Source organism: Acinonyx jubatus, chromosome E2 (genome assembly GCF_027475565.1).
Source record: "Acinonyx jubatus isolate Ajub_Pintada_27869175 chromosome E2, VMU_Ajub_asm_v1.0, whole genome shotgun sequence".
NCBI lineage: Eukaryota > Metazoa > Chordata > Mammalia > Carnivora > Felidae > Acinonyx > Acinonyx jubatus.
This window is the reverse complement of record NC_069396.1, coordinates 1,592,468-1,614,539: the sequence shown is the minus strand read 5'-3', so window position 1 is coordinate 1,614,539 and position 22,072 is coordinate 1,592,468. Positions and strand designations below refer to the sequence as shown.

General features: G+C 63.3%; 1 protein-coding gene across 1 annotated transcript in view; it reads left to right on the top strand.

The window, feature by feature from the left end:
- BANP (BTG3 associated nuclear protein) overlaps positions 1-7,757 on the top strand; it is a 249,276-nt gene extending 241,519 nt beyond the window's left edge. Inside the window, exon 13 of the mRNA XM_053210470.1 lies at positions 7,500-7,757. Coding sequence (XP_053066445.1) covers positions 7,500-7,538 — 39 coding nt within the window. The 3' untranslated portion in view covers positions 7,539-7,757. The remainder of the gene's footprint in view (positions 1-7,499) is intronic.
- Positions 7,758-22,072: the final 14,315 nt, after the last annotated feature.

Below are 22,072 nucleotides of genomic sequence, written 5' to 3'. Positions count from 1 at the left end.
AGGGCGTGTCCGCATGCATGATCCGGTCAGGGGCTCGGGGCACCGCTGCGTCCCATCCTGGGGTTTCCCATCTCCCGGTTGGTTGATTTTCAATTCGCAGACTTTCCCGTTCACTCTCGAGTGAAGCCCGGTTCTCTGGGCAGCAGATTCTTGGGGTCGTGTATCCCCCGGCCCAGGATCGTTGCACCCCCCTGAACACCCCCTGCCCGTCTCCGTAAGCGACCCCCATGCCCCCGCCGGCCCCACGCAGTCACCACCTTGTCTCCCTCCCTGCAGCTGTGTGTCCCCGCGTCACGGGAACGGAATCGTGCGATCCACGGCCGCTTGGCTCTGCTTCTGGCTTCTTCCACTTGGCAAAGTGCGCCTCAGGGTCCCCCGTGCTGAGCATCGCGGGAGGCCGTCCCGTGGGGCGGTGGCACCGAGCCGGACCCTCCACGAGCCTGGCAGAGGGCACGTCGGTTACCCCGGTGTGTGGCGAGGGCACGGCTCGCGTACGTGTGTTTCTGGGAGCGTGCGTTTTCCGTGCATCGGGTTAAACCCTTGCAAGTGCACGTGCTGGGCCGTATGGCCTGTGCCGCCAGGCTGCCTTGCGAGGGGCCACCGCGGGCGCCGTCCCTCCAGCCGCGAGCGGGGGCTCCCGATGCCACGACGCCCTGCCAGCGCCCGGTACAGCCAGGGTCCTGGGTTCCAGCCGCTCTGGTGGGTGTAGACCGGCACCTGCTTGTGTTAGCTGGCGTCTCCCTCCGGACGGGTGACGTTGAGCATCTTGTCCTGTGCCGTCTGTGGCTCTTGGGCACACCAGTGCCACGGGACCGTCCAGGCTAATTAGGGAAAGCCAGGGGAGGAGGGAATAACTTGTCTTCCCAGTTGTTCTGTGAACCGAACTGACCGCTGGCTTCCGGTCCGCCCGGCCCGGGGCAAGAGGGGGGAGAGAAACGGTCGGGGCGCAGGTCCGGAGGCGCCTCCCTCCCCCAGGGCCGTGAGCTTGTGGCGGGCCCCACACCTCGGCTTCCGGGGGTTCTGGGCCTGGGCCCCCACACAGAAGGGGAGGTGTGGGCAGCTCTGCCTCTGGGAGGAAGTCCTGGGGTCCAGCTGCGGATGGGGACACGGGAGTGGCCACATACTGGACACGGGGTGGCCTGGCCAGGTCTCAGCGGCGGCACAGGTCACGGGGCCTCCTACAGAGGTGGGGTCTTCAGGTGTCTCAGGAGGGAGCGCATGCACGGCTCCGGGAGAGGGGGGCCCTCGCCACCTGCTGCCCGGCCAGCCTGCCCTCCGTCCCTGGCGTGGACCCAGCGCCTCGCCCCGAGGACAGTTGGTCTGAATTTTCTGAGTCTCTGGCTGTAGCTGTTGCGGCTCTGTCGTGGTTTGTCTGCATGGTGCGTTCCGTGCGCGGCCACCAGCCGCCTCCCGAGCAGGGGTCGCGCTGACTCTCCAAGGGCCCGTCGGGTCCGCTCAGCCTGGCGAGGTCCGGTGAGGGTGAGGGTCTGTGCTGGGGGCCGAGCTGCGGGGACCTGCAGGAGACGAGGGTCACACCAACGGCCCCCCGCCCCCGCCCCCACCGGGTTTCGACTGTGGTTCGTTTCTTCTTCCCAATCCTCAACCTTATCTTTTCTCAACGTTCAGAGCATTTGGTTGCAGACATCCGTACCTTTCTCCCCGAGTTTTTCAGCGGGAAGATCATCGACCAGGGTCAGCCTCTGTTAGTGGTTCTTTCTGTTCTTTGACGGCAAAGTGAACATACGGAGACCCTTAAATACAGAGGGTTGTGGGGGGGTGGGCGGGGGGAATGGGTGGTGGTCATCGAGGAGGGCACTTGTCGGGATGAGCACTGGCCATTGTACGTAAGCGACGGATCACGGGAACCTGCCCCCGAGGCCAAGAGCGCACTGTACGTTAGCCAACGTGACAGGAAATTATACTGAAAAAAGTGAAACCCCACATCTTAATGGTCCTGTTGGATAGGTTCAGACAAGCGCGTCCAGCCAGCCCCCATCGAGACAGAGGCCCGCACCCCAGGACGAAGCTGGCTGGGGCTCGAGGCCAGGGGCCCCGGGACATCCCTCTTCCCTGTGCCCTGACACACACGTCCAGAGACTCCAGCTCGGTCAGCGCCCGAGGACACACAGACCGTGGCTGGCCCTGAGCCCCTGCCTTGGGGACGGCTCTGGGACATGGTCCCATTTCCACTGAGTTCCCAGGGCGCTGGGACCCCATCTGGAGAACCATGGCTCTAAACACACAGTTCCTGCCCAGAGGGACCCTGACCCTAGTGAGAAGAGAGCCCACTCTCCAAGCCCACCACGCCGGGCTCCCTGCTCCCTCCCTGCCCCCGAGCCACCCTGGGGAGCTCCCTTCACGGGTGGGCGGTGGGGGAGGGCCTGCTGACCGCAAGCTGCCTCTCCCGCGGGGACAGCATGCCCGAGACACAAGGTGCACGTGTACATGTGGGCACACGGATGTTCGTGCGCGTGTTGGTCAGCAAGGATCTCCCCCGCATGGGTGTCGGGAGGGTCAGCAGGGCTGCCCTCGGGCCACCAAGGCTGCTGGGGCAAGGTATCAGGAGGAGCCTGAGGTCCCGCTTCGCCCTGTGGGTTTGGGCCCCCGGTCCCTGTGCCAGACCAGGAGGCACTTTCCCATCTGCCTGTCTCGCCGCCCGGGCGCCTGTCTGGACGGAGCTGGGAGGATCAGGAGTCAGGTGCAGGAGACAGCGTGGCCTCTGCTGTGCGACGACCTCGCGGGCGGTTCCCTCTCGCGGTCTCGTCTGTGCCGAGACGAGTGGGGTGAGGACGCCCGCGTCTAGGTTGCTCTAGAGATGACAGAAGATAACGCCGCACGTCCCACCCTGGCGGAGCCGTGGGGGCGCGTCTGACCCCCAGTTCCGGGCGGGCGGTGGCCCCGAGCGGAGGTGTGCGGGTCGCAGCCCTGGGGGGGCCGGGCTTCCCCCAAAGGGCCGGGTCGTGCCTTGAATCGGCAACGGAAGCGCAGCGCCCTGGAGTCTGGAGCTACCTCTCCGCTTCTCAAATCCCTCGATCCTCCCTTTATCTGAGGTGTTTCTGGGCCCAGGGGACACACGAGGCAAGGAAGGTCTCTGTTAGCGGGCGGCTCCTCCTGACGGGACCCTCAAGTCTCTGCGAGAGCTCGGCCCCACACCCACCCACGGCCCGTGCCTGCCTCTGTTTCCCCCTCTCTGGCCCCGGTCGGGCACCCCGCGGCAGAGATCTGTGGCTCTGGGCCCGTGGCCTCCGGCCGCCGTGGCCGCTGCTGCGGAAGGCTGAGCTGAGGCGAAGGTTACGGGCTCCCGCTTTCATCTGGGGAGGAGATGCCAACAGTGCGAGAGGGGCGTCTCCTTCACGGGGGCCCCAGAGCCAGGCGGTTACCCCGGTTACCCCGGTTTGGCCACTCAGGGAGCCCCCGAGGAGAGAGGGAGGGTGAGCCCGCCCACCCCCCAGGACCGCTCGAGGGAGCACACAGGCTGGAGCACGCGTCCCTCCGTCCGAGAGCCCAGGGCACTGGCTGGGCGGCAGGCAGGCCGCCTGGGGTCAGGGGGGCGGGCTGCCTGGGGGCGCAGGGGACCGAGAGCCCACCTGCGTGCCCCTCCCTCCCGCCTCCTGCCTCCCGCCCTCAGATTAGCGCTCCACGGCCCTTGACCTCCCGTTCTCCTGCCCGCGGTGCCACAGCCGGTTCCCCAGAGAAGCACAGGGAACCTGGTGCGTTATGTGGGTTCTCTTGCCCTCGCACACCTCGTGGTGACTGTGCACAGCCGCGCCCCGAGGGTGAGGCTGCCCGCAGCCCCCGTCCTCCCCCCCCAACAGAGACCGAGGCCCCTCCAGCCCGACCTGGGGCTCACACCCCGACCTCCTGGCCTCCCAGCCCTGGCCGCGGCCCCTTCTGGCACCGATGTGCTCTGTGGCTGACGGCCCGCACCACCCCGGGGTGAGGGGGGGATCGCGGCACCCCCGTGCCTGCAGAGCGCGCTCGCTGGGCGCGGCCAGACGTCCACGCAGCTCCCGGAGCGGCCTGTGCGTCACCGTGGCTCCCCGCGGTCCTCGCTTGGTCGCTGCCGCACCGCCTGCGGCCACTGAAATGAGACACTCAGGGTGGCCCGCTGTTTCCCCGATTGCGCGCAGGGTCCAGGAACCCGAGGATTTGGAGCAGCTTTGCGAGGCGGCTTGCCTCTGCTTGTTACTTTTCTCTCGGCTTTTCCCTCCTGCTGCTTCTCCGTCCCTTCCAGAAAGCAGGGCCGGTCGCTGGGCGGGCCGGCTCGCGTTGGGATGCTCCAGGCAGAGGCTGACTGCCGGGCCCTCTGGCTCTGCGATGGGTGCCGATTGCCTGAGCCTTCGCTCCTTCCCTGGCTCGCACATCCTGGCTTCCTGCTCCGGGGCGTGAAGACCGCTCAGGCGGGGTCCTTGTGCACCGTGACTCAGCGCTGTGCTGGCTCGCTGTGTGGCTTCCGGCCAGTTGCTTGGCCTCTCTGAGCCTGAGGGTCCTCGTCTGTAAGATGGTGGGAATAACAGGACCCGCCTTACGGGGTTGCGGGGAGCCGGTGACACGTGGCGGGGAACGTCCTGCTCCGGGGCGGGCTCGCGGCAGAACTCGGTGGCGTGAGCCGCTGTCACCTTGGTCCTTGCTAACGATAACCGTCCTGTGGTAACGCTGCTGTCACAGCTTTGAGGGACCACACGGGAATGCAGGGACAGGCGTGGCGGTCACCGGGGAGGGGTGGGCAGGGGCTCAGGAGGCTTCAGGGGCTGTGGAGGGTGGGTTCCCGGGGAAGGCGCCGCGGCCCAGAGGTGCGCGGCCCGGTGCTCCAGCGCCCGGGGAGGGGTGGGAGGGCAGGGGGGCGGCCTCGGAAGCGGGAGGGAGGCTTGCGCAGCTCGGAAGAGGGAAGCCGCCTGCCCCGGGGGGACCGTGTCTGAGACCAGAGCGGGGGAGGGGCGTGGGGGGCGGCCGGGGCCGTGGCACACGTTCTCGATCACAAGTGAATGAATGAATGAATGCATGAATGAAGTTGGTGGTGGAAGCCGCTTCCTGTGCCGGCGAGGGGGCGTGTTAGGGAAAGAACGGCCTTCGGAGGGGGACAGTGGTGGCCCTGCCCCGACAGCATCTCCCCAGGGTCATGTTCGTCCAGCAAGGGGCCAGTATGCACAACACATGCTTCGTAGGAGAAGACGTGGGTAAGTCCTGCACCTGTCAAGACGCGCCCCCCCCCCCCCCGTCCGTCGTCGTCGGGGACGTGCAGATGAGAAGCAGAGAGAGGCGCCGCTCACACCCGTTGGTGCCACCACTGTTGGAGAACGTTAACGATGACCCGCGCTGCCCCCTGCGCTCACGCGCCCACGAGACGTGAGAGCGGGTCCCCGTTGGCACACGCGTTCACAGCAGCCAGCGGCGGACGCGACAGTCAGCACGGTGTGAATGACACGACGGGGCGGCATCCCGCCTTGCGGGGAAAGGGATGCCCGACGCCAGCCGCACCTCGTGGGTGGACCTGAGGACACCCCTGCAGGGCGAGCCCTGGTGGGATCCATGGACACGAGGCCGGGGGCGGGCGTCAGATTCACAGACACAGAGAGTAGATGTGGGAGCAGGGGTGTGAAGGGCAGGCGGCGAGTCTTTGACGAAGACCGAGCTTCCGCTCTACAAGCCGAACGGTCAGGCCGCGGGGACAGCCGCTCGGCATCGTGAACGAGCGTCAGGCCACGACCTCCACCCCTAAAAGGGGTCAGGACGGTGGACGTGACGCCGTGTGCATTCGACCCCGTGACGCTCGTAAGCACACAGTTGAATGAGGGAAGCCAGGCTGGTTCCACCAAGAAAAGCTGCCCAGCTGAGCGCCCCACGCCGCGTCCGTCAGGCTGGCCCCCCACCGGGGCCTCCGCCTCCACGCGGCTTTCCCCGCGGGCCGTGTGTCCACCTGTCCGCGAGCCCGTCACACCCAGGGAAAGTCTCAACAACACGGAAGGGCCCTGGAAATCAGGCAGCAGCTTCGCGGGGGCCTCAGCACACGCCTTTGCTTTTCCCTCGCCGCCGCGGACCCAGAGCGGGTCGTCTTGGCCCCGACGGGGCCTGCAGGACGCTGGCTCACGGGGCACCGCCAGGCACCGTGCAAACAGCTATTTCACAAACGCGTGCACACACACGCACGCACACCAGCGTCCTCCCACTTAGGGATTTCAAAGGAAGACCGAGGCAGAGGGTCTCTGAGAGCCGCGCGCCCCTCCCTCGAGGTCTGGGGCCTGGAGGGATGGGGCCCAGATGTTCCCACGGGCCAGGGCGGCCTGGGAACTGTTAATTAGACGGCAGATGAGTTAGAAGCCCGCGCTGTATTTGGGCTCGGAAAACAACTATTTTTTACGTTTTGCTGACAGTCCGACTGATTCCAGATAAAGCCGGGAGGGCGGGGGGAAGGAGCCCGCCGGCTTCACGAGGACGCGGCTGAGACTGAAGTTTCCTTACTAATGTGAAATGTCACCGGAGGGTAGGAGACCACGTCTCCGGGGGCCACTTCAGATCGGAGAGAGTCGGTTCGAGGGGCGGGTGCTGGGGAGGCACAGAAGGTGCCCCCGCAGCCCCCAGACCGCCCACCGCAGAGCTTCACGCGTCCCCACAGCCTCACCCCCCTCCCGGGAGGGAGGCCAGCACGGCTCTAGCGTTCTTGCCCAAAGCGCGCGGCCTGAGGCTCTGAAAGACAGCGGGCGCAGGCTCCCTTCAGGTCCGCCCAGAGGCTGTGCCAGGACACGGTCGACTCTGAATTCCTCGCGGCTTCTGAGTGTGTGTGTGTCACAGTGTTGACTCGCCCCTCCCCCGAAGCCACCTGGGACCGTGGACCGGGAAGAAGTGTCTGGTCGGCGTCCAACTTCTTGGCAAGACGAAGAGCAAGCTCACAGAGGACCGACCAAGAGGGCGGGGGACCCTGGGAGGTTCCCAGGCACAGCTGCTGGCCGGGAGGTCCGGAGTGACACATGGAGTCCTGGAGGAGGACGACGAGAGGGCTGGCCGAGCAGCAGAGACCCACGTGGGCGAGGGTCCGCTTGAGAAGCCTGCATAAGGTCCCCTCCCTGGGCAGGAGCCCCCTGCTCAGGGCAGAAAGCAGACACCCGTGGTGAGGGGGGGTCCGAGCGGGATACCCCTCCTCGCAGGGACGCCACACGGGGACCACAAGAGCACGTTCGATTTCTGCCCAGGTAGTTGGGTGAGAAAAAGAAGGACATTGTGCAGGGAGCAGTGCCGAGAAGCTTGATCAGACTGTGCCTGCAGGCGACCCCTTGTGTCCGTGGGCGTCCGCATGTGGCCATGGCAGTGTGCAGGGAAAGCCGAGCGCCACTGAATCGCTGACGTGGATCTGGGTGGGGACAGGGAGGGTGACCGTGGGGAGAGCCTTTAGCTAGGGTCCTGTCCCTGTGCGCCGGGGACTGGAGTGTGGCAGTCATGAGGCCGGCAGGCCCTGGTTCTGCGGCTTGGGGCTGTCTGTCTAAACACTCGCTTGTAATCCACAGAGTCTGCTGGTGGCTGAGAGGCAGCTGTGTAGACAGTGACCAGCGGAAGAAGCGGCTGTGACTGCGGATCGCAAAGGTAAGGAGCGTGCTCTCCTCTCCGCCGTTTGATTCGGCCCCACCTCCCGCCTTATTTCACTGACGCTGTCATCGCGGGTCGCGTTGCGCGCGTGTTGACGCTGGTGCGTGGTCGGTGTTGAGCGGACGTTGGCGCGAGGGTCGGGGTGACCGTGGACAAAGAGACATGACCCGAGCTCTGAGTGGTTCTCGGGAGGCACCGAGGGTGGAAACCGTCTTCGGCCCCATCCCGGGCGATTGATGGGGACGGCTTGGCGGCCGTGCTGGCTCGGGAGGGCGGGAGGGCGGGGGGAGCCCCGGATGGGGGCCGCGGGCTACAGACGGGTCAGGAATAGCGCCTCTGGGCCTGCGTTTTTGGCCTGAGCCACGGGGACCACGTCAAAGGCGGGACCTGAGCGCTGGGTAGCAGCCCCCCGGTGCCCTGTTGAGAAGCACCCGGGGTCGTCGCTGGGCCTGGAGGGGACGGAGGTGCTTGTGTTGCCTCGGCCTCCGCCTTTCCGACTTCCCCCCGGGAAGGGAGCGGTCTCCGGACGTCCACCCTGCCGACGAGGCTGTGGCAACATCTGGAGCCAACGTGTGCGGCGGGAGCGTGTGTGACAGGTGGGGTGCGGCCGGGGGGCTTCACAGAGCACGCAGCCAGCGCGTGTCCAGACGCCCCCTTGTGACCCGACACCCTCACCCGCCAGCTGGTCCAAGTGCCCACCCGAGAAGGCACCTGCGCGCATGACCTCGTGAGGTCGGCCGGCCCGCGGCGGTGGGATGCCCGTGGCAGGCGGCCGCCGCGTCTCACGAACCCCGCGGGGACCAGCTGCTGGTTCCTGCACCTTGTAGAACCCCGCCCCCCCCGGAAGTGGCTTCCTGGTCTCCCAGGCTTCTTTCTGATAAGGTTTTGGGGGGGGGGGGTGCAGGGTGACCCGGGGGGGGCACTACTTTCCGGCTGGCACACGGGCTCCAAAACGCCTTGGCATTCAGCTTAACGGGAACCAGCGGGGCCTGCGCGAGGGCGTCAGGAACGGGGACAGCGTGTTACGTCCTATCTGCCAGCTCGTTCTCTTCTCTCATGTCTAAGGATGCGAGACGCTGCCGCACGAACGGTCTGTTTTAGCCTTTGACATTCACGGGAGCCAGCGCTGAGTGTAAGCGGCTGGCCGTGTGGGGCGCTGGCGGGGGCCACAGGCGTCTTTCCGGGGCGATAGAGACGGTCCGTATCTCGGCAGGGTTTGGGCCACGCCGGCCGTGGTTAGCACACTCACAACGTGCGCACTTTCCGTTTGTACTTCTTCCCTGAAGATAAACCGCATAGGCAGATACCGACCCGTAGGTGACGTCTGCGAGCCGGAGTGTCCAGGGATGCTGTGTGTGGCTGTCTGCCCTTCTGCTCTGGAATGTGTCAGACACAAAGACGATCGAGGGGCAGACAGAGGGGAGGCCGGGCGGACGAGCCGGTAACAAGGCAGGGTGAGCCGCAGGGGTGAATGATGCCCCCGGGGTCTGGCCCTTCTCTCTCACCTGCCCCTGAGCTTTGCAGGGCTCCCTCGAGTCACAGCCCCTGGGGGTAGAGGACCCTGCCCGTCTGAGCCGAGGCCAGGCGCCTCTCCCGCGTGCGGGCGGGTCCACGTCACCCGCTGGGCGGGGAGGGGGACTGGGCGTGGGCGGGGACCGACGCGGGTATATGTGGTGGAGACAGCTGATCCAACAGGTGCGGGCTTCCTGCCGACTCACAGTCAGGCCCCGCGTCCCTTGGCGGTGGCTCGGCCCACAGGGGGCACCAAGTCTAGGAGGCCAGCATTCTGTCTGTTTCTGAGCCCCCTACACACGTGAACGCCCGGTGGTTCCGGTCAGCGGGCCGGGGATGTGATTCCTACCCTGAGATGGCTTTTGGCCCTTGGGGGTTTCGCTCATCCTGTCCCTCCTGAGGTGGATGAAACCCTCCAAGCCACGGGTCCCCAGTTGCTCCCCCAAGAAGCCCCTGTCCTTCCCACAGAGCCCTTTCCAGGGTTCCTCCCTGCGTGGCACAGGGGACGTGGGCCTTGAGTCCCAGGGCACCAGGCTAGCTGTCCTTACTGCCGAAATCTGACGTTTTTGCGGGTCTCGACCCCCAGGTGCTCATGTACCTGCCTGTTCGCTGCGACCTCCCCCGGGAGCCAGCCCCCACACTTTCCGGGGCAGCTGGGCATGTGGGGGCTGCAGACAGCGGTCCCCGACCTGAGCCGCACCCCTGCCGGTGCTTTGTCTCCAGCAGGTACGGGAGGGAATGCGGTGTCTGCCCCCGGCCCTCCTTTTCTTCTTCAACCAAATGGTGGCACAGCCCCCTTCCCTTCCCTTCCCTTCCCCTTTCCCCGCGGTTATGAACACTCGCTGTTTAGGACCACGAGCTCTGCGAGGTTTGGGGAGAAATCACGCCCTGCAGGTCCTCCCCTCGGCACCGATTCCCGCTCACTTCACGCAGCGGATTCTCGTGGCCTTTGCCCCCGTGTCCCGATTCAGGCAGCGTGTTCATTCCCCACCACCTGGCCCCCTTGCTTAGGTCCATGGCAGTGCCGACTGGGTGCCCCTCACACAGCCACGGTTCCGGCTGAGTCTTGTCGTGGACCACGACATCCTTTCCTTTGTCGTGCCCTGGTCACGAGGGTCTGGGGTCTCTGATGGCTGGCTGAGGTGGCCCAGCTCGGCCTCCTGTGCACCAACCGCCAGCTCGAACCCGGCTCCCTCCCAGTCGCGGGAGTCCCCTCCCCGTACCGTCACACACGTCAGACCGTCTTCCGTCTCGTCTCTGTGAAGAAATCTCTTCCGGAGCTTTCCGCCTGCTCCAGCCTGGACGGGTCGCGCTCCGTGCCTGGTGCGCGAGGGGCACTCTGGGAGCCTCCTTCCTCCACCTTCCCGGAAGTGTCCTCCCTCTGCTCTGGTGCCGGTCCCCCCGTCCCGAGACCCATCTTTCCCTTTGGTGCTTTACCCCCTGTTTCCCTGGCGTACCCACAGGAGCTCCCGGGGAGGGTGACCGAGGGGTTGTGTGTCTTCTGACGTGTTTGTTCTGCTCTGTCACCCGGGCCCCGTGGCGGCAGGACCCGTTTTTGATTCCTCGTGTGTATCTTTGTTTCACTTCTCTGGCCTGGAACGTTATCTGCTTCCCCTACACCCACCCGAATCTTTCCGTCTTCATGGCCACCTCCTCCGGGAAGCCTCCCCCACCTCCTCAGTCCTGAGGGCTTGCTTCTTCCTTGTGGCCCTCATGATGCTTCCTTTCTCCAGTACTCCTTTGGCAGGCACACTCCTCTGTAGTCGTGAACTCAGCACACGTTTCTTGAGCACCTGTTACGTGTGTCGGCCAGGAAGGACCCAGCCCAGGCATCCTGCCTTCCTGTGGTGATAAGGACAGGGAGCCGGCACACCGACGGGACAGATACACCGAAACACCCACCCTCGTGCCATAAGGGATCCGTATTACTTTTGCCATCTTACAAGCGAAGAAACCGAGGCAGACAGGACAGCCTGGCTTATGAGGGATGGCGCTGGGACCTCCCTGCGGGGTCAGACTCCACGGAGAGGCGTGCGCGGGCCGCGTGTGCCTGCGCCCTCTCTCGGTCCGCGAGATCCTGACAACAGACGCTAGTCGTGCCCCAGCCAGCGGACTTCCCGTTAGGATCTGTGGGACCAAGTACGCAACCTTCCAACCACAGGCCCGTCGCGTGTCTTATGTGGTGGGGGAGGGGATCCCTTGCAACACTGCCTACCCGGAAATAGCTTTCTCTGGCCAAGAAAACTCATTCTGTCGTTTAAGGCCACGGGCATTCCTGAGTGTCCGGAGCCCGGGGCCATCTCAGAGCCCGGGGGAGGGGGGGCACCCCCGGCTGGGCACCGTGCGTTCCCAAGTCGCAGCCACCAGGCGCTCCCCCGGGGCTCCCACGGCAGCAGCGGACGGCGTGGGTGGGGTGACCCCGTCCCAGAGAGACGAGGCGCTCAGCGCACACGGGGCCGCGGCCACAGGCTCCTTCACACCAGCAGGAACTAATATGCGGTCCGAGCCGCCACCGAGGCATCCATCCGGCTTTGCATTTCCTCTGCAGCTGACGGACGGATTTTCAGATGAAAGGCAAAATTTCCTGTGCTCTTGATCTCGCGGTTGTCTCTTGGCTACTTCCCGCTTCGTCTTGAGCTGAGCCCACAGGGAGGGATAAAGATGCATTTTTTTTGCGGAGAAGGGGTGGGTTTTGGAAGTTCTTCCAGCGTGGCAGACAACGCCCCTTCTCCAAGGGACTTGTCACCCCGCACGGTGCCTGGGTCTGTGCACGCCTTCACACAATGAGCTAGTGGGGGCTCCGTTCAAAGAGCCCCAAACAGCAGCACGTTTGAGACTGAGTCATGCTCTTCCTAAGGGATTCCTTTTTTTTTTTTTTAACGTTTATTTATTTTTGAGAGAGAGAGCGAGCGAGTGAGCGAGGGAGGGGCAGAGAGAGAGGGAAACAGAGGATCCCAAGCAGGCTCCACACTGTCAGCACAGGGCCCCATGCGGGGCTCGAACTCATGAACTGTGGGGTCGTGACCTGAGCGGAAACCAAGAGCTGGACGCTTAACCCACTGAGCCACCAAGGTGCCCCTCCTTCTAAGGGATTCTTAAAGATTAGGGCCCTCACCTTTCCCGTGTGATCTCACCGTAGTGAACGTTGGGCACGTAAACCATCCTGGCTCTGAGGCGCGGGCGGTAAATAGGTGTGGCTTGGGTTCCTGTGTCTCCAGCCCCAGGCCCACCCCCAGGCGGAGCCACAAGGCAGCTCTGCCAGGTAGGGTTTTGCACAGTTTTGTGGTCATCAAAGCATGGCATCCCGTGGCTTTTCGACACACGTCTGCGGAATGAAAGAGTGAATGAGTGAATGAATGAAGTAGCAGCTGGTCGGGCGCAGGTGACGAGGAAGGAGACGCACGGGGCTGGTGGAGCCGCGTCACCAGGGCTGCGGTGGGGAATCCACGAGTCCCGCGTGTGGCGGCGCCCATCTGGAAGGTGCCGAGCGGCAGGCGAGCCACGGTGACGGGCCGGGCGCTGGAAGACGGGGAAAGGGAGAGAGGGGATGCCGGACGTGAGGGCTGACGTGGAGGCAGGCGGGAGCCCGGAGACCTCGTGCAGCTGGGTGAGAGGCCAGACCCGCTGCAGACTGGCCACGGTGTCCACACCTGCCAGGGAAGCGTCCAGTGCTCTCCAGTCACTACCCTAAACCGTTTTCCCACACATCAGCACCGCCAGCCTGTGATGGAACGTTTTTTTTCTAGCTAAATGTGATTTGCACCCAAGCTGTTTTGAACTTTAATTCCCTGGTCTTGGATCATTTATCCAACACCGGTCCGCAAGACACAGTCCTTCTGAGGAGCAATCCTGACAGTTCGAGCCCAGTGCGCCGGGGGTGGCCCCGGGGTCTTCTTCATCCTTCCTACAGAATGATGGAGAACAATGGCAGGGGCCCGCCTGGCAGCCAGAAACGTGAACCTACTTCCCCCCGCTCTCCTGCGTTGATGGAGGCCTGTGGGTGGGTGGGTGGATGGATGGATGGATGTGTAGATGGGTGGACGAGTCAGTGGATGTAGTCTTCCTTCCTTCCTTCCTTCCTTCCTTCCTTCCTTCCTTCCTTCCTTCCTTCCTTCTCCCCTTCCCTCCTTCCCTCCTTCCCTCCTTCCCCCCTTCCCCCCTTCCCTCCTACCCTCCAAGTAGGCGCACCACTTGCCTAGTGCTGTCTCCCTACTTCCCCTGTGGTTTAGGGCATGTAAACTCAGCCTTCAGTGCTATATTGCAAACCTACTCATTCAGTGCCCATTAAGTGCATGGGTCCGTGGTCTCTGCCTCCAGAGCTCCCAGTCTGGTCAAGGACACGGGCAAGACATACAAACTCATGTTACTGGGTGGCATGTTCTTTGAAGGAAGGGGCCACCCATCCATGAAGCCTTTCCTGGTGACCTGACTCCCTTTCCTCAGGGAACCTGAGGTCCAGGGGCTAAAAACAAATGCATGCTCCCTCTCAGAGACCCTGAAGTCCCTCAACCTGGGCCCTGGCCATCCCTGCAGACCAGTACTTGGGGCAGGAGATGATTGAGTAGGTTGACACCAAGAACATTTGTGCAGGCCCCTCAACTCTGGGGCTGTCACAGACAAGGCTGGGGGTTATTCTGGAAGGGTAGACAGCAGGTTGTTGGAATGACTGAAGACTGGTTCACAGCCCACGCTGGCAGGGTCACCGCTGGCCCCCAGGCAGCACACGCCCCTCCAGCCCCGGGACCAGCAGGGTTGAGGTACATGGCGGGTGCCAGTGGCCTTTGATGCCCCTTTGCTGACAGGTCGGCTGTGACGGTCTATCGTGTGCGGGCTTTGGTTAGAGCCGCTGAGAGCTCTGGCCTGTGATGCACAGCTTGGCTGTGCCCACGGACACCGTGCCCCCTGCACACGCGAGACACACGTGGGGAGGGGTCCGGACAATGCCCGGGGGTCAGCTTCCTCCACCGCTGCACCCTGTGGCGCTGGGAGGGTTCATGCCAGGAGAGTCATTTCTCCAGGAGGGAGCTGGTGAACACGTGGCCAGGACTGCCCGTGCCTCCTGCATGCTGGACGTCACAGCAGACGTGATTTCTGCCCGTCGAGGCACAGGTTCCATCTGGCATGCGTCCTGCAACCCGCATCCGGCGGCCTGGTTCTCACCTGGGGCCTGCTCTGCAGAGGATATCGCCTCTCAAGGGCAGGAAGCGGCCCCGCCTGGCGTTGGAGACCCTGATGTGTCACAACAACCCTGAGGCCACAGAGCAGGACATCTGCTGGCTGATCCCGGGGCCCAAGGGCGGCGAGGGGGCTCGGCTGTGCCGCTGTTTGGAGGCGGGGACATTCGGTGCCGGTTGGGTCAGAGGCACAAACACGGCTGTGGAACCAGCGTGCCTCCCAAACTTGGGTTGTCATGTCTCCCGCCCACTGGCCCAGAGCGCCAGATGCCATCTCACGCGTGGGCACCGTGCCCCGTGGAACCCTGTGACTTGCAGTCAGCGTGGGTGCAGACCAGCTGGCCGAGCAGGGGCCAGTGACGGGTTGAGCCTCAGCAGGTGCTGGCGGCCAGCGGGCGTGTCCCCTGGGTCTTGGTGACACCTGCGAGCGCACGGTGCGCCATCAAGACCCGACGGGGTGCCAGCCCCCGTGTGACAGGCCCGCCTGCTGTCCGTACCCACTTTTCCCCTCTTCTCCTGAGCACGTTTCCCGAGCGCTGTCGTGGTACCCTTACCGTGTGCCTCCCCGTGTGGCCTGGGGGCTCGGGCCTTGGGCCCGGGGCACCACCAACAGCACACAGCTGGGACAGACCCCCGCCCCTGACCCCCGTCCGCACCTGTCCTTCGACTTGGCAGCCGGGAGGGAGGGAGGTCTGGCTCCGAGCAGATGGAAGGAGAGGGAGTGGGGTGGGCCCCGGGCTGTGGGAGCACATGGGGCCTGCTGCCCAGAAGGCATATCCTTCCTGTGTTTTCAGATTTGCAAATGGGCCAAATCCTTTAAAACCGCACCTGCAGACAGGAGTTCCCCATCATCTGGCCCACCGCCGGCCTGCTGCAGCGCCCAGGGTGGGGACCGCGGCCCTGGGCCCCAAACCGCGGGCTCCCCACGTGGCCCCGCCTCACTTCCTCGGCTTTGAGGGAGGGCCTGTGGGCCATGGCTCCCAGTCCCTGAGCGGCAGCCACCGGAGGGCCCTTCCTCCCGGGGTGGATCCCCCACCATAGCTTGCCAGGCCGGGTGTCACCACGTCCCACGACCACCCTGTCCCCAGAGGAGCCCTCCACCGCCCGGACCCACCCGGGAAGCTCCGTCCGGAGCAAGGCTGGAGGCCACCACAGGTCCACGGCGACCCAGACGGAAGCCATGGGGGGCGAGACCCAGACGCGTCCCCAGCTGCTCCCACAGTTCACACTGGGGCACACGACACGGAGGCACTTAAGGCTCTCGTGACTTCAGACTCGTGTTCGGAGCTGCCGTCATGTGCCAAGGGGACTTGGCCCAGGGCCTCCGATGGAGGCAGCCATCCGAGCGGAACCCGCCCTCCCGAGTGGGTTCCTCCGGAGACAGAGAGCCCACAAAGTGCAGGCGGGAGGGCATCCCGTTAATGGACGGGTCTGTGGGAAATTCCTCTCGGCTCTGAAGCCAAGCCCCACGCCCCACAGGGCCCACACCTCCCGCCTGAGGAGCGGCCCCTCTCCAGCCTCGGGGCGGCCCTCCTGACTTTGGGCTTTGACCGTGAGCTTCTCCAGCCCAGGTGGTGCAGCTGGGAGGCCACAGCTGGGAGGCCACGGACACAGAGCAGGTGTTTGCTGAGCATGCAGAGTCCGGGCCTGTCCTGCCAGAGTCTCTGGGCTGCAGAGGGACGGCTGGCGTGCCAGGGCCGAGGGGGACAGAGCAGGGTCAGACAGGACAGAAGGTGGGTGCTCCAGGCACGTGCAGGTTGCCTTTTGGAGCAGGAGCCACAGGGAGCCCGCAACGCAGCTCTAGCTTCCGTGGACGCGTGGCAAGGACAGCATCTTTGATGATCTGAGGGGGCTCGTCTCGAGGCTCCAGCTTTCTGGGGCCACAGGCTGGACCCGGCGGAGACCCACCGCTGGCCGTCCACAGTGGGCGTCAGAGCCTGGGGTCTCAGGCACAGCAGCCTGTCTCTTCTGGGGCAGTGGCTGTGGGTCAGACCCTATAGGAGCCACCCCTCCGGACGCGGCCGCTGGAGGCCAGAGGGCTTTCCCTCTGCAGGGGCCCTCGCGCGAGAGAGATGCCCAGGGTGACGGCGTCTGCCCCGAGCTTCCCGCTCTGGATTTATGAGGCTAGCACTGCCCAGGGGGAGCTGCGGGCTGGCGGGATATTTGTTGGAGGGGATCGTGTCTTTATACAGCGGCTCGTGTGTGGTCTCTTTGCTGGCTGCTGTGACGGAGACGGTGCGCCCCTGCAGATGAGGACGGACCCGGGGTCCTAGACGCCTCGGAGCCAGGCCAGGAGGGCCCAGCTCTGTGCGTTTGGCTCACACCGTCTGACCTGCGTTGTTCGAGGGGATAAAGACTTGGGATGTCTCTACCCTGCTGTTGGTGACTTCTCTCGGCCCCGAGGCCTCTGATTTCAGCAACGCTGGTGGGTGGTGGACGGCGTCCACGGACAGAGCCCAGTCCCCGCACAAGCCAGTGGCCTCACCAGCTGTGGCCCAGGTCGTGCCGGACGCAACACCTTCTCTTCTCCGGTGGAGCTGGACCCCACGCACAGGGTGCACGTCCCCCGGCGAATCTCGACAGCGCTTGGTGGTGCCCCTGGGCCTTGCACACACAGGCGCTTTGGCGGTTGGCCACAGTTGGATGTGCCCGTGGCAGGGAGGACTGGTGTCCCTTGGAACACCTAACAGGCAAGCGTCAGTGGCGTTTTAGAGTCCCAGCCCCCTGGGGGCCTCCGCAGGGACCCAAGAGCACTCACTGGAACAAAGCCATCGCAAGCACGCCTCACGAGAGACTCCGCTGGGGTGGGGGACGCAGGCGTTTGCCCGTGTCTGGGCCAGGTCGTTAGTCCCGAACATGCCCGCGTGGGGCACAGGGAGGGCCTGCGGGGCAGGAAGCCCCAGGAACCACTGGAGGAAACTCTCGGGGCATTGGCTGCTGGTCAGGGTGGCCTCCCCTCAGGTGTCCCTGGGGAGGATGGCTTTGTTTCTGCCCTCTCGTCTGTCACCTCCGTCTGTGCACACCCTTCTTGTGAGCTGTTGGGAAACGCTGTCACACATACCCCCCGGCCCAGCAGGCCCCCCCCCGCTCAGGGCTCCGCGTCCCAGGCCGGGACAGTGGCGGGCTGTTCTCAGGGTGACAGTCCTAGTCCCAGCTGCTTCCAGGCCCTCACCTTCACGACAGCGTTTGTGCTGAGGACATAATTGCGCCCATTTTAAAGACACGGACACTGAAGGGCGCCTGGGTGGGACTCAGTGGGACTCAGTCGGTGAAGCGTCCAACTTCAGCTCAGGTCGCGATCTCACAGTCCGTGGGTTCGAGCCCCGCGTCGGGCTCTGTGCCGAGAGCTCGGAGCCTGGAGCCTCCTTCGGATTCTGTGTCTCCCCCTCTCTCTGTCTGCCCCTCCCCTGCTCGTGCCCTCTCTGTCTCTCCCTCAAAAATAAGCATTACAATAAAAAAATAAATAAATAATGAAGACAAGGAAACTGAGGCTCAGAGAAGCTCACGGCCCCACTTTGGTGTGGCCAAGCGCAGCTCAAACACGGCCTTTCCCTGCGGGGCCCGTGAGAAACAGATGTCCCTGGTGACCTTGACCAGGAGGGTCCGGGTCTTCCTGGTGGCCCGAGACCCAGGATGTCACTGACACCAGGGCGGACATCGGAAAAGGCGGGACGGAGGTCTGGCCATCTGCCGTCTGACCCGCTGTCCTTGCTGCTGGCCGGGGAGGCCCCGAGCTCTTATGAAGCAATTACATATGCGTCCAGACGGTATTAATGGTAAAAATATTTCATCTCTGAGTCTGGCCGGGTCTCTTAAGATAAAGTTCATTCCTCTTTTGTTTTTCCGAGAGTGAATCTATTTAAATGTGGTGCTTCGTGTGTGCTAACAATCGGTTTCAGTGGTTGCTTCCCTTGGCCGAGTGAGCGCGGCCCACCCGGCCGGCTTCCCAGCACCCCTGTTTCCGGCTTCCTCCCATCAGGAGGACCCCACGTCCGCCGCCTCCTCCTGCTCATGGCCGCGTGTGCCCCTGGGGTCCCCGGTTGGGAAGGCGCTGGGTCAGGGCCGTGTGTACAGAAGGTGCTCGTAGATGCTCGCCGGCTGAGAGAGAACGCACGTCAGGACGAGGGGAGGCGGGCCGCGTCCTCTCTTTCCTGGCTCAGGCTCTCTGTCTGGACGGCGAGGGCCCTGGCCCTGCTTCTCGGGCTCCCGGTCGGCCCACCTCGCGGAGACCCCCGCCTCCACCCTCGCGGTTCGGCTCTGTGCCACGTGAGTCCGCCCCACGGCCTCGGCCCAGAATTGGCCACCGGGCTGCCACGAAGGGGGAGGCGCGGCGATCCTCCCAGAGCGGGCGGTGTGAGAAGCGTTCAGAGCCCAGCAGGGCGGGCGGCCCCCGGCCCCGAGTGCCCCAGCCCCGGCACGGCTCGGACACCAGCCTCCACACCGTTCGTCCCGCTGGAGCCTGAGGGCGCGGCCACCGTGTTCCCTTGGTCTCTGCCCGTAGAGCCAACACTTTAGTCCCCGCAAGCTCTGGGCCCAATAACAAGCCTGAAACTCTGTCTGCAGACTTGGTGTCTACAGGCCGCAGCCAGAGTGGTTCAGAGCTGCCATTGGCCGGTGTGGCCACTGCCACGTGAGTGAATTACAGTGAAATAAAGTTAAAACTTCACGTCGTCGGGGCACCCGGCTGGCTCATTTGGTGGAGGGTGTGACTCTTCACTCGCATTTGGTCCCCAGGGCGCTCTGGGAGGTCAGAGCTGGGAACTAAGTGAAGGGGGCGCGATAAGGCAGAGGCGCACGGCAGGTCGTGGCACAGGTGCACTCAGGAGGGCACACCCCCCCCCCCGCACACACCCCAGAGCCTGGCGGGGCTCGGCCCCCACAGCCCTGCGAGCCCCAGCCGGCACCAACAGCCTGAGGGCCCCCAACCTGCCCTCCGGCACTCGGCTGCTTCCCGGCCGGGCACCGATGGCGTGACCCTGGGACCCCAGCCAGCATCAGGATCTTCACGCCGGAAACGGGTCTGAGGGGTCTCTGGCTCCTATCTTCACTCCGTCTCTGCTGCAACCAGATGGTAGGGAGAGGGCAGAAGAAGTGGCATTTTTTTTCTAAACGGCTTTATTTAGGTATAACTCACACACCGTAAAATTTGCCCTTTCATGGCGTGCAGGTCAGCGGGTTTCCATGTGCTCACGGAGCTGTGCAGCCACCAGCATGAAGTCCAGAACACGTCCGTCGCTCCAAAAACACGCCCCCATCACGCCCCCTCCCCGGGCCCCTGCAACCTCTGCTCCACCCTGGGGTTCCCTGGGCTTCAGCATTTACAGAAATGTGGCCGGTAATTGGTGGCTTCTGTCCCTTAGCATAATGCATTCCAGGCTCTTCCATGTCGTGGCACGTGTTAGCACCATGTGGAAACTAAATACGACTTCCTTGTGCGGATACACCGTGGGGAGTTTACCCCTTTGTGCGCTGACAGATGTCCGGCTGGCTGTTATGAGTAACGCCTCTGTGAATGTGCACGTACGCACATTTTCACGGATGTAGGTCTTCATCACTCAGAGGCACACACACCTAGGGGTGGACCATCTCCTGGCGCTCTAACACCGTGAGGAACAGGCAGACTGTTCGCCAAGGTGGCTGTGTCCCCTCCCACCCATCCGCGGGACAGGGGCCCCTCACCCACAGTTGCTCCCTGTTATTTTGACTCTAGCCATGCTGGTGGGCGTGACGTGGGTCTCAGCGTGGTTTCGATTTGCATTTCCCCATGACTGGGAATGCTGAACGTCTTTTCCCGTGCCGCTTGGCCATTTGCGCATTTTCTTTGGAAAAATGCCTGTTCGGGTCACTTGCCCAGTTTTTCTTTGGATACCTTGCCTTTCTATTGTTGAGTTGTAAGAGCTCATTACATATTCTGGATCCCAGTCCCTTACCGGATAGAGTCTATGGGTTGCCTTTTTACTTTCTGGGTGACTTCATTTGCAGCACACAAGTTTTCGTTTGGACGACATCCTGTTCATCTATTTTTTTCTTTTGTCGTTGGTGCTTTTGGTGTCAGAGCCAAGAAGTCCTTGTCTAACTCAAGGTCACGAGGATTTATTACTGCTTTCCTGCAAGTCTCACGCTTTCGTCTCTTACATTTAGGCTCCTGACCTGCTGTTTGTGTGTGGTGTGAGGTAGGGATCCAACTTCATTCTCGTGTGTGGATGAACCATGGCCCAGCAGCCTTGGTTGTACAGACTGTTGTCGCCCCACAGAGTAGCCTGACCCCCTTGTCAAACATCCCTTGACTACAAACGTGAGCATTTATTTCTGGGCTCTATTCCAGTCCGTTCTATTCTATTCATCCGTGTAGCCATTCTCACCCAGTACGCAGTCGCGGTTACCGCAGAATGTAGTTACGGGACGTGTGAGTCTCCCAACTTTGCCCTTCTTTCAAGATAGCTTTGGCTATTCTGGGTCCCTCACATTTCCATATGAGATTGAGGGTCATCTCGGCAATTTTGGCAAAAAAAGACATCTGCATTGTGACAGGGATTGTATTGGATTGGAAATGGGACTTCAGAGCCCTATGATCCTTTGGGAGATTTGGGGGAACCTGGAGAACCTTTCTCCGGTAATGAGTTAAAACTGAAAGGTCCGTTCTTTTCATCTCCCAAAACACACCCTTCCTTTCACCCTCCCAGCCCCGTGGGGTGGGTGCTGCTGGGCCGTCTCAGAGGAGAGAAAACCCGAGGCCCCGAGAGGCCAAGTCAGGTGCGCACGGCCCACAGGTGCAAGGTGACAGCACCACTGGGGGCAGTTAGCAGCCCACGGCCACGGACCCAGCTGGCAGTGGCCACCGCCATCCCACCATCTCAGCCACACGTGTGCCTGGCTCCTGGCCGGACTCTGCAGTGTGGGGCCCGCCCCTCATCCAGGAGACAGAAGCTTCATGTATTCCTGTGACCGAGAGAGTGACCAAGCGACTCTAGAGAAGACAAAGGAGGCGGATTGCCGGTGGCCACAGAAGGCAGAGACGACACCCAGGAACCCCCACCACCACCAACCTGAAACGCCCGTCTGTCCTTCCCGCCAGATCTCCAGGGTGGTTTCGTCCTGTCTGATTTTAGCTCCTCCATCCTGAATCAGAGCAGGCAGGGTGGGCCCAGCAAGCCGGCTACCTTTAAACCTTGGGCCAAAGTGATGTCCTCCCCAGCTCTCCTTGGTGGCCCTTCCGTTCTCTGCCCCCATCTTTCCTCACCCAGGAAACAGGCAAGCCGCTATTTCAGGGGCTGTTGTTCACAAGGGCCACGTGGACAGAGACACGGAACACCCCCGAGAGCAGGCCTGAGCGCGGTGGCCTCACCCAGCGAGCACAGAACCCACGCCTGAACACCACGCCTCGTTCTCTCGCGGTATCACTCATATCTGCTGGAAGCTGGACCCTCTCCATGAAAGGCGTCCACACACGTAAAACCCCAGACCCCTCACGCTTCCAAGCCCCAAACTCAGAGCCCCCAGCCTGAGCTCTCCTCTCGCAAAAACCCAAACAAGTAGGCTTTGAATGACTGGATTTAGGCAGAGTAATGGGCTAGTGGGACAGAGAATTTAGGAGAGAGGCTGCATAGACTCCCCCTTGCTCGGAACATGGGAACAGCCCCCCACTCACAGTCTGATTGGGTCAAATCAATCACAGGCCTGAATGTGCTCGAGGCTGCCCCGGCTTCTTCCTGGTCAGGCAGGAGGCGTCAACAGAACGTCACCGCTTTGGTCAGCAGGAGCAGAGAATCGAGGGGCAGTTCCCCATTTGCCCCTCCAACCTGACAGAC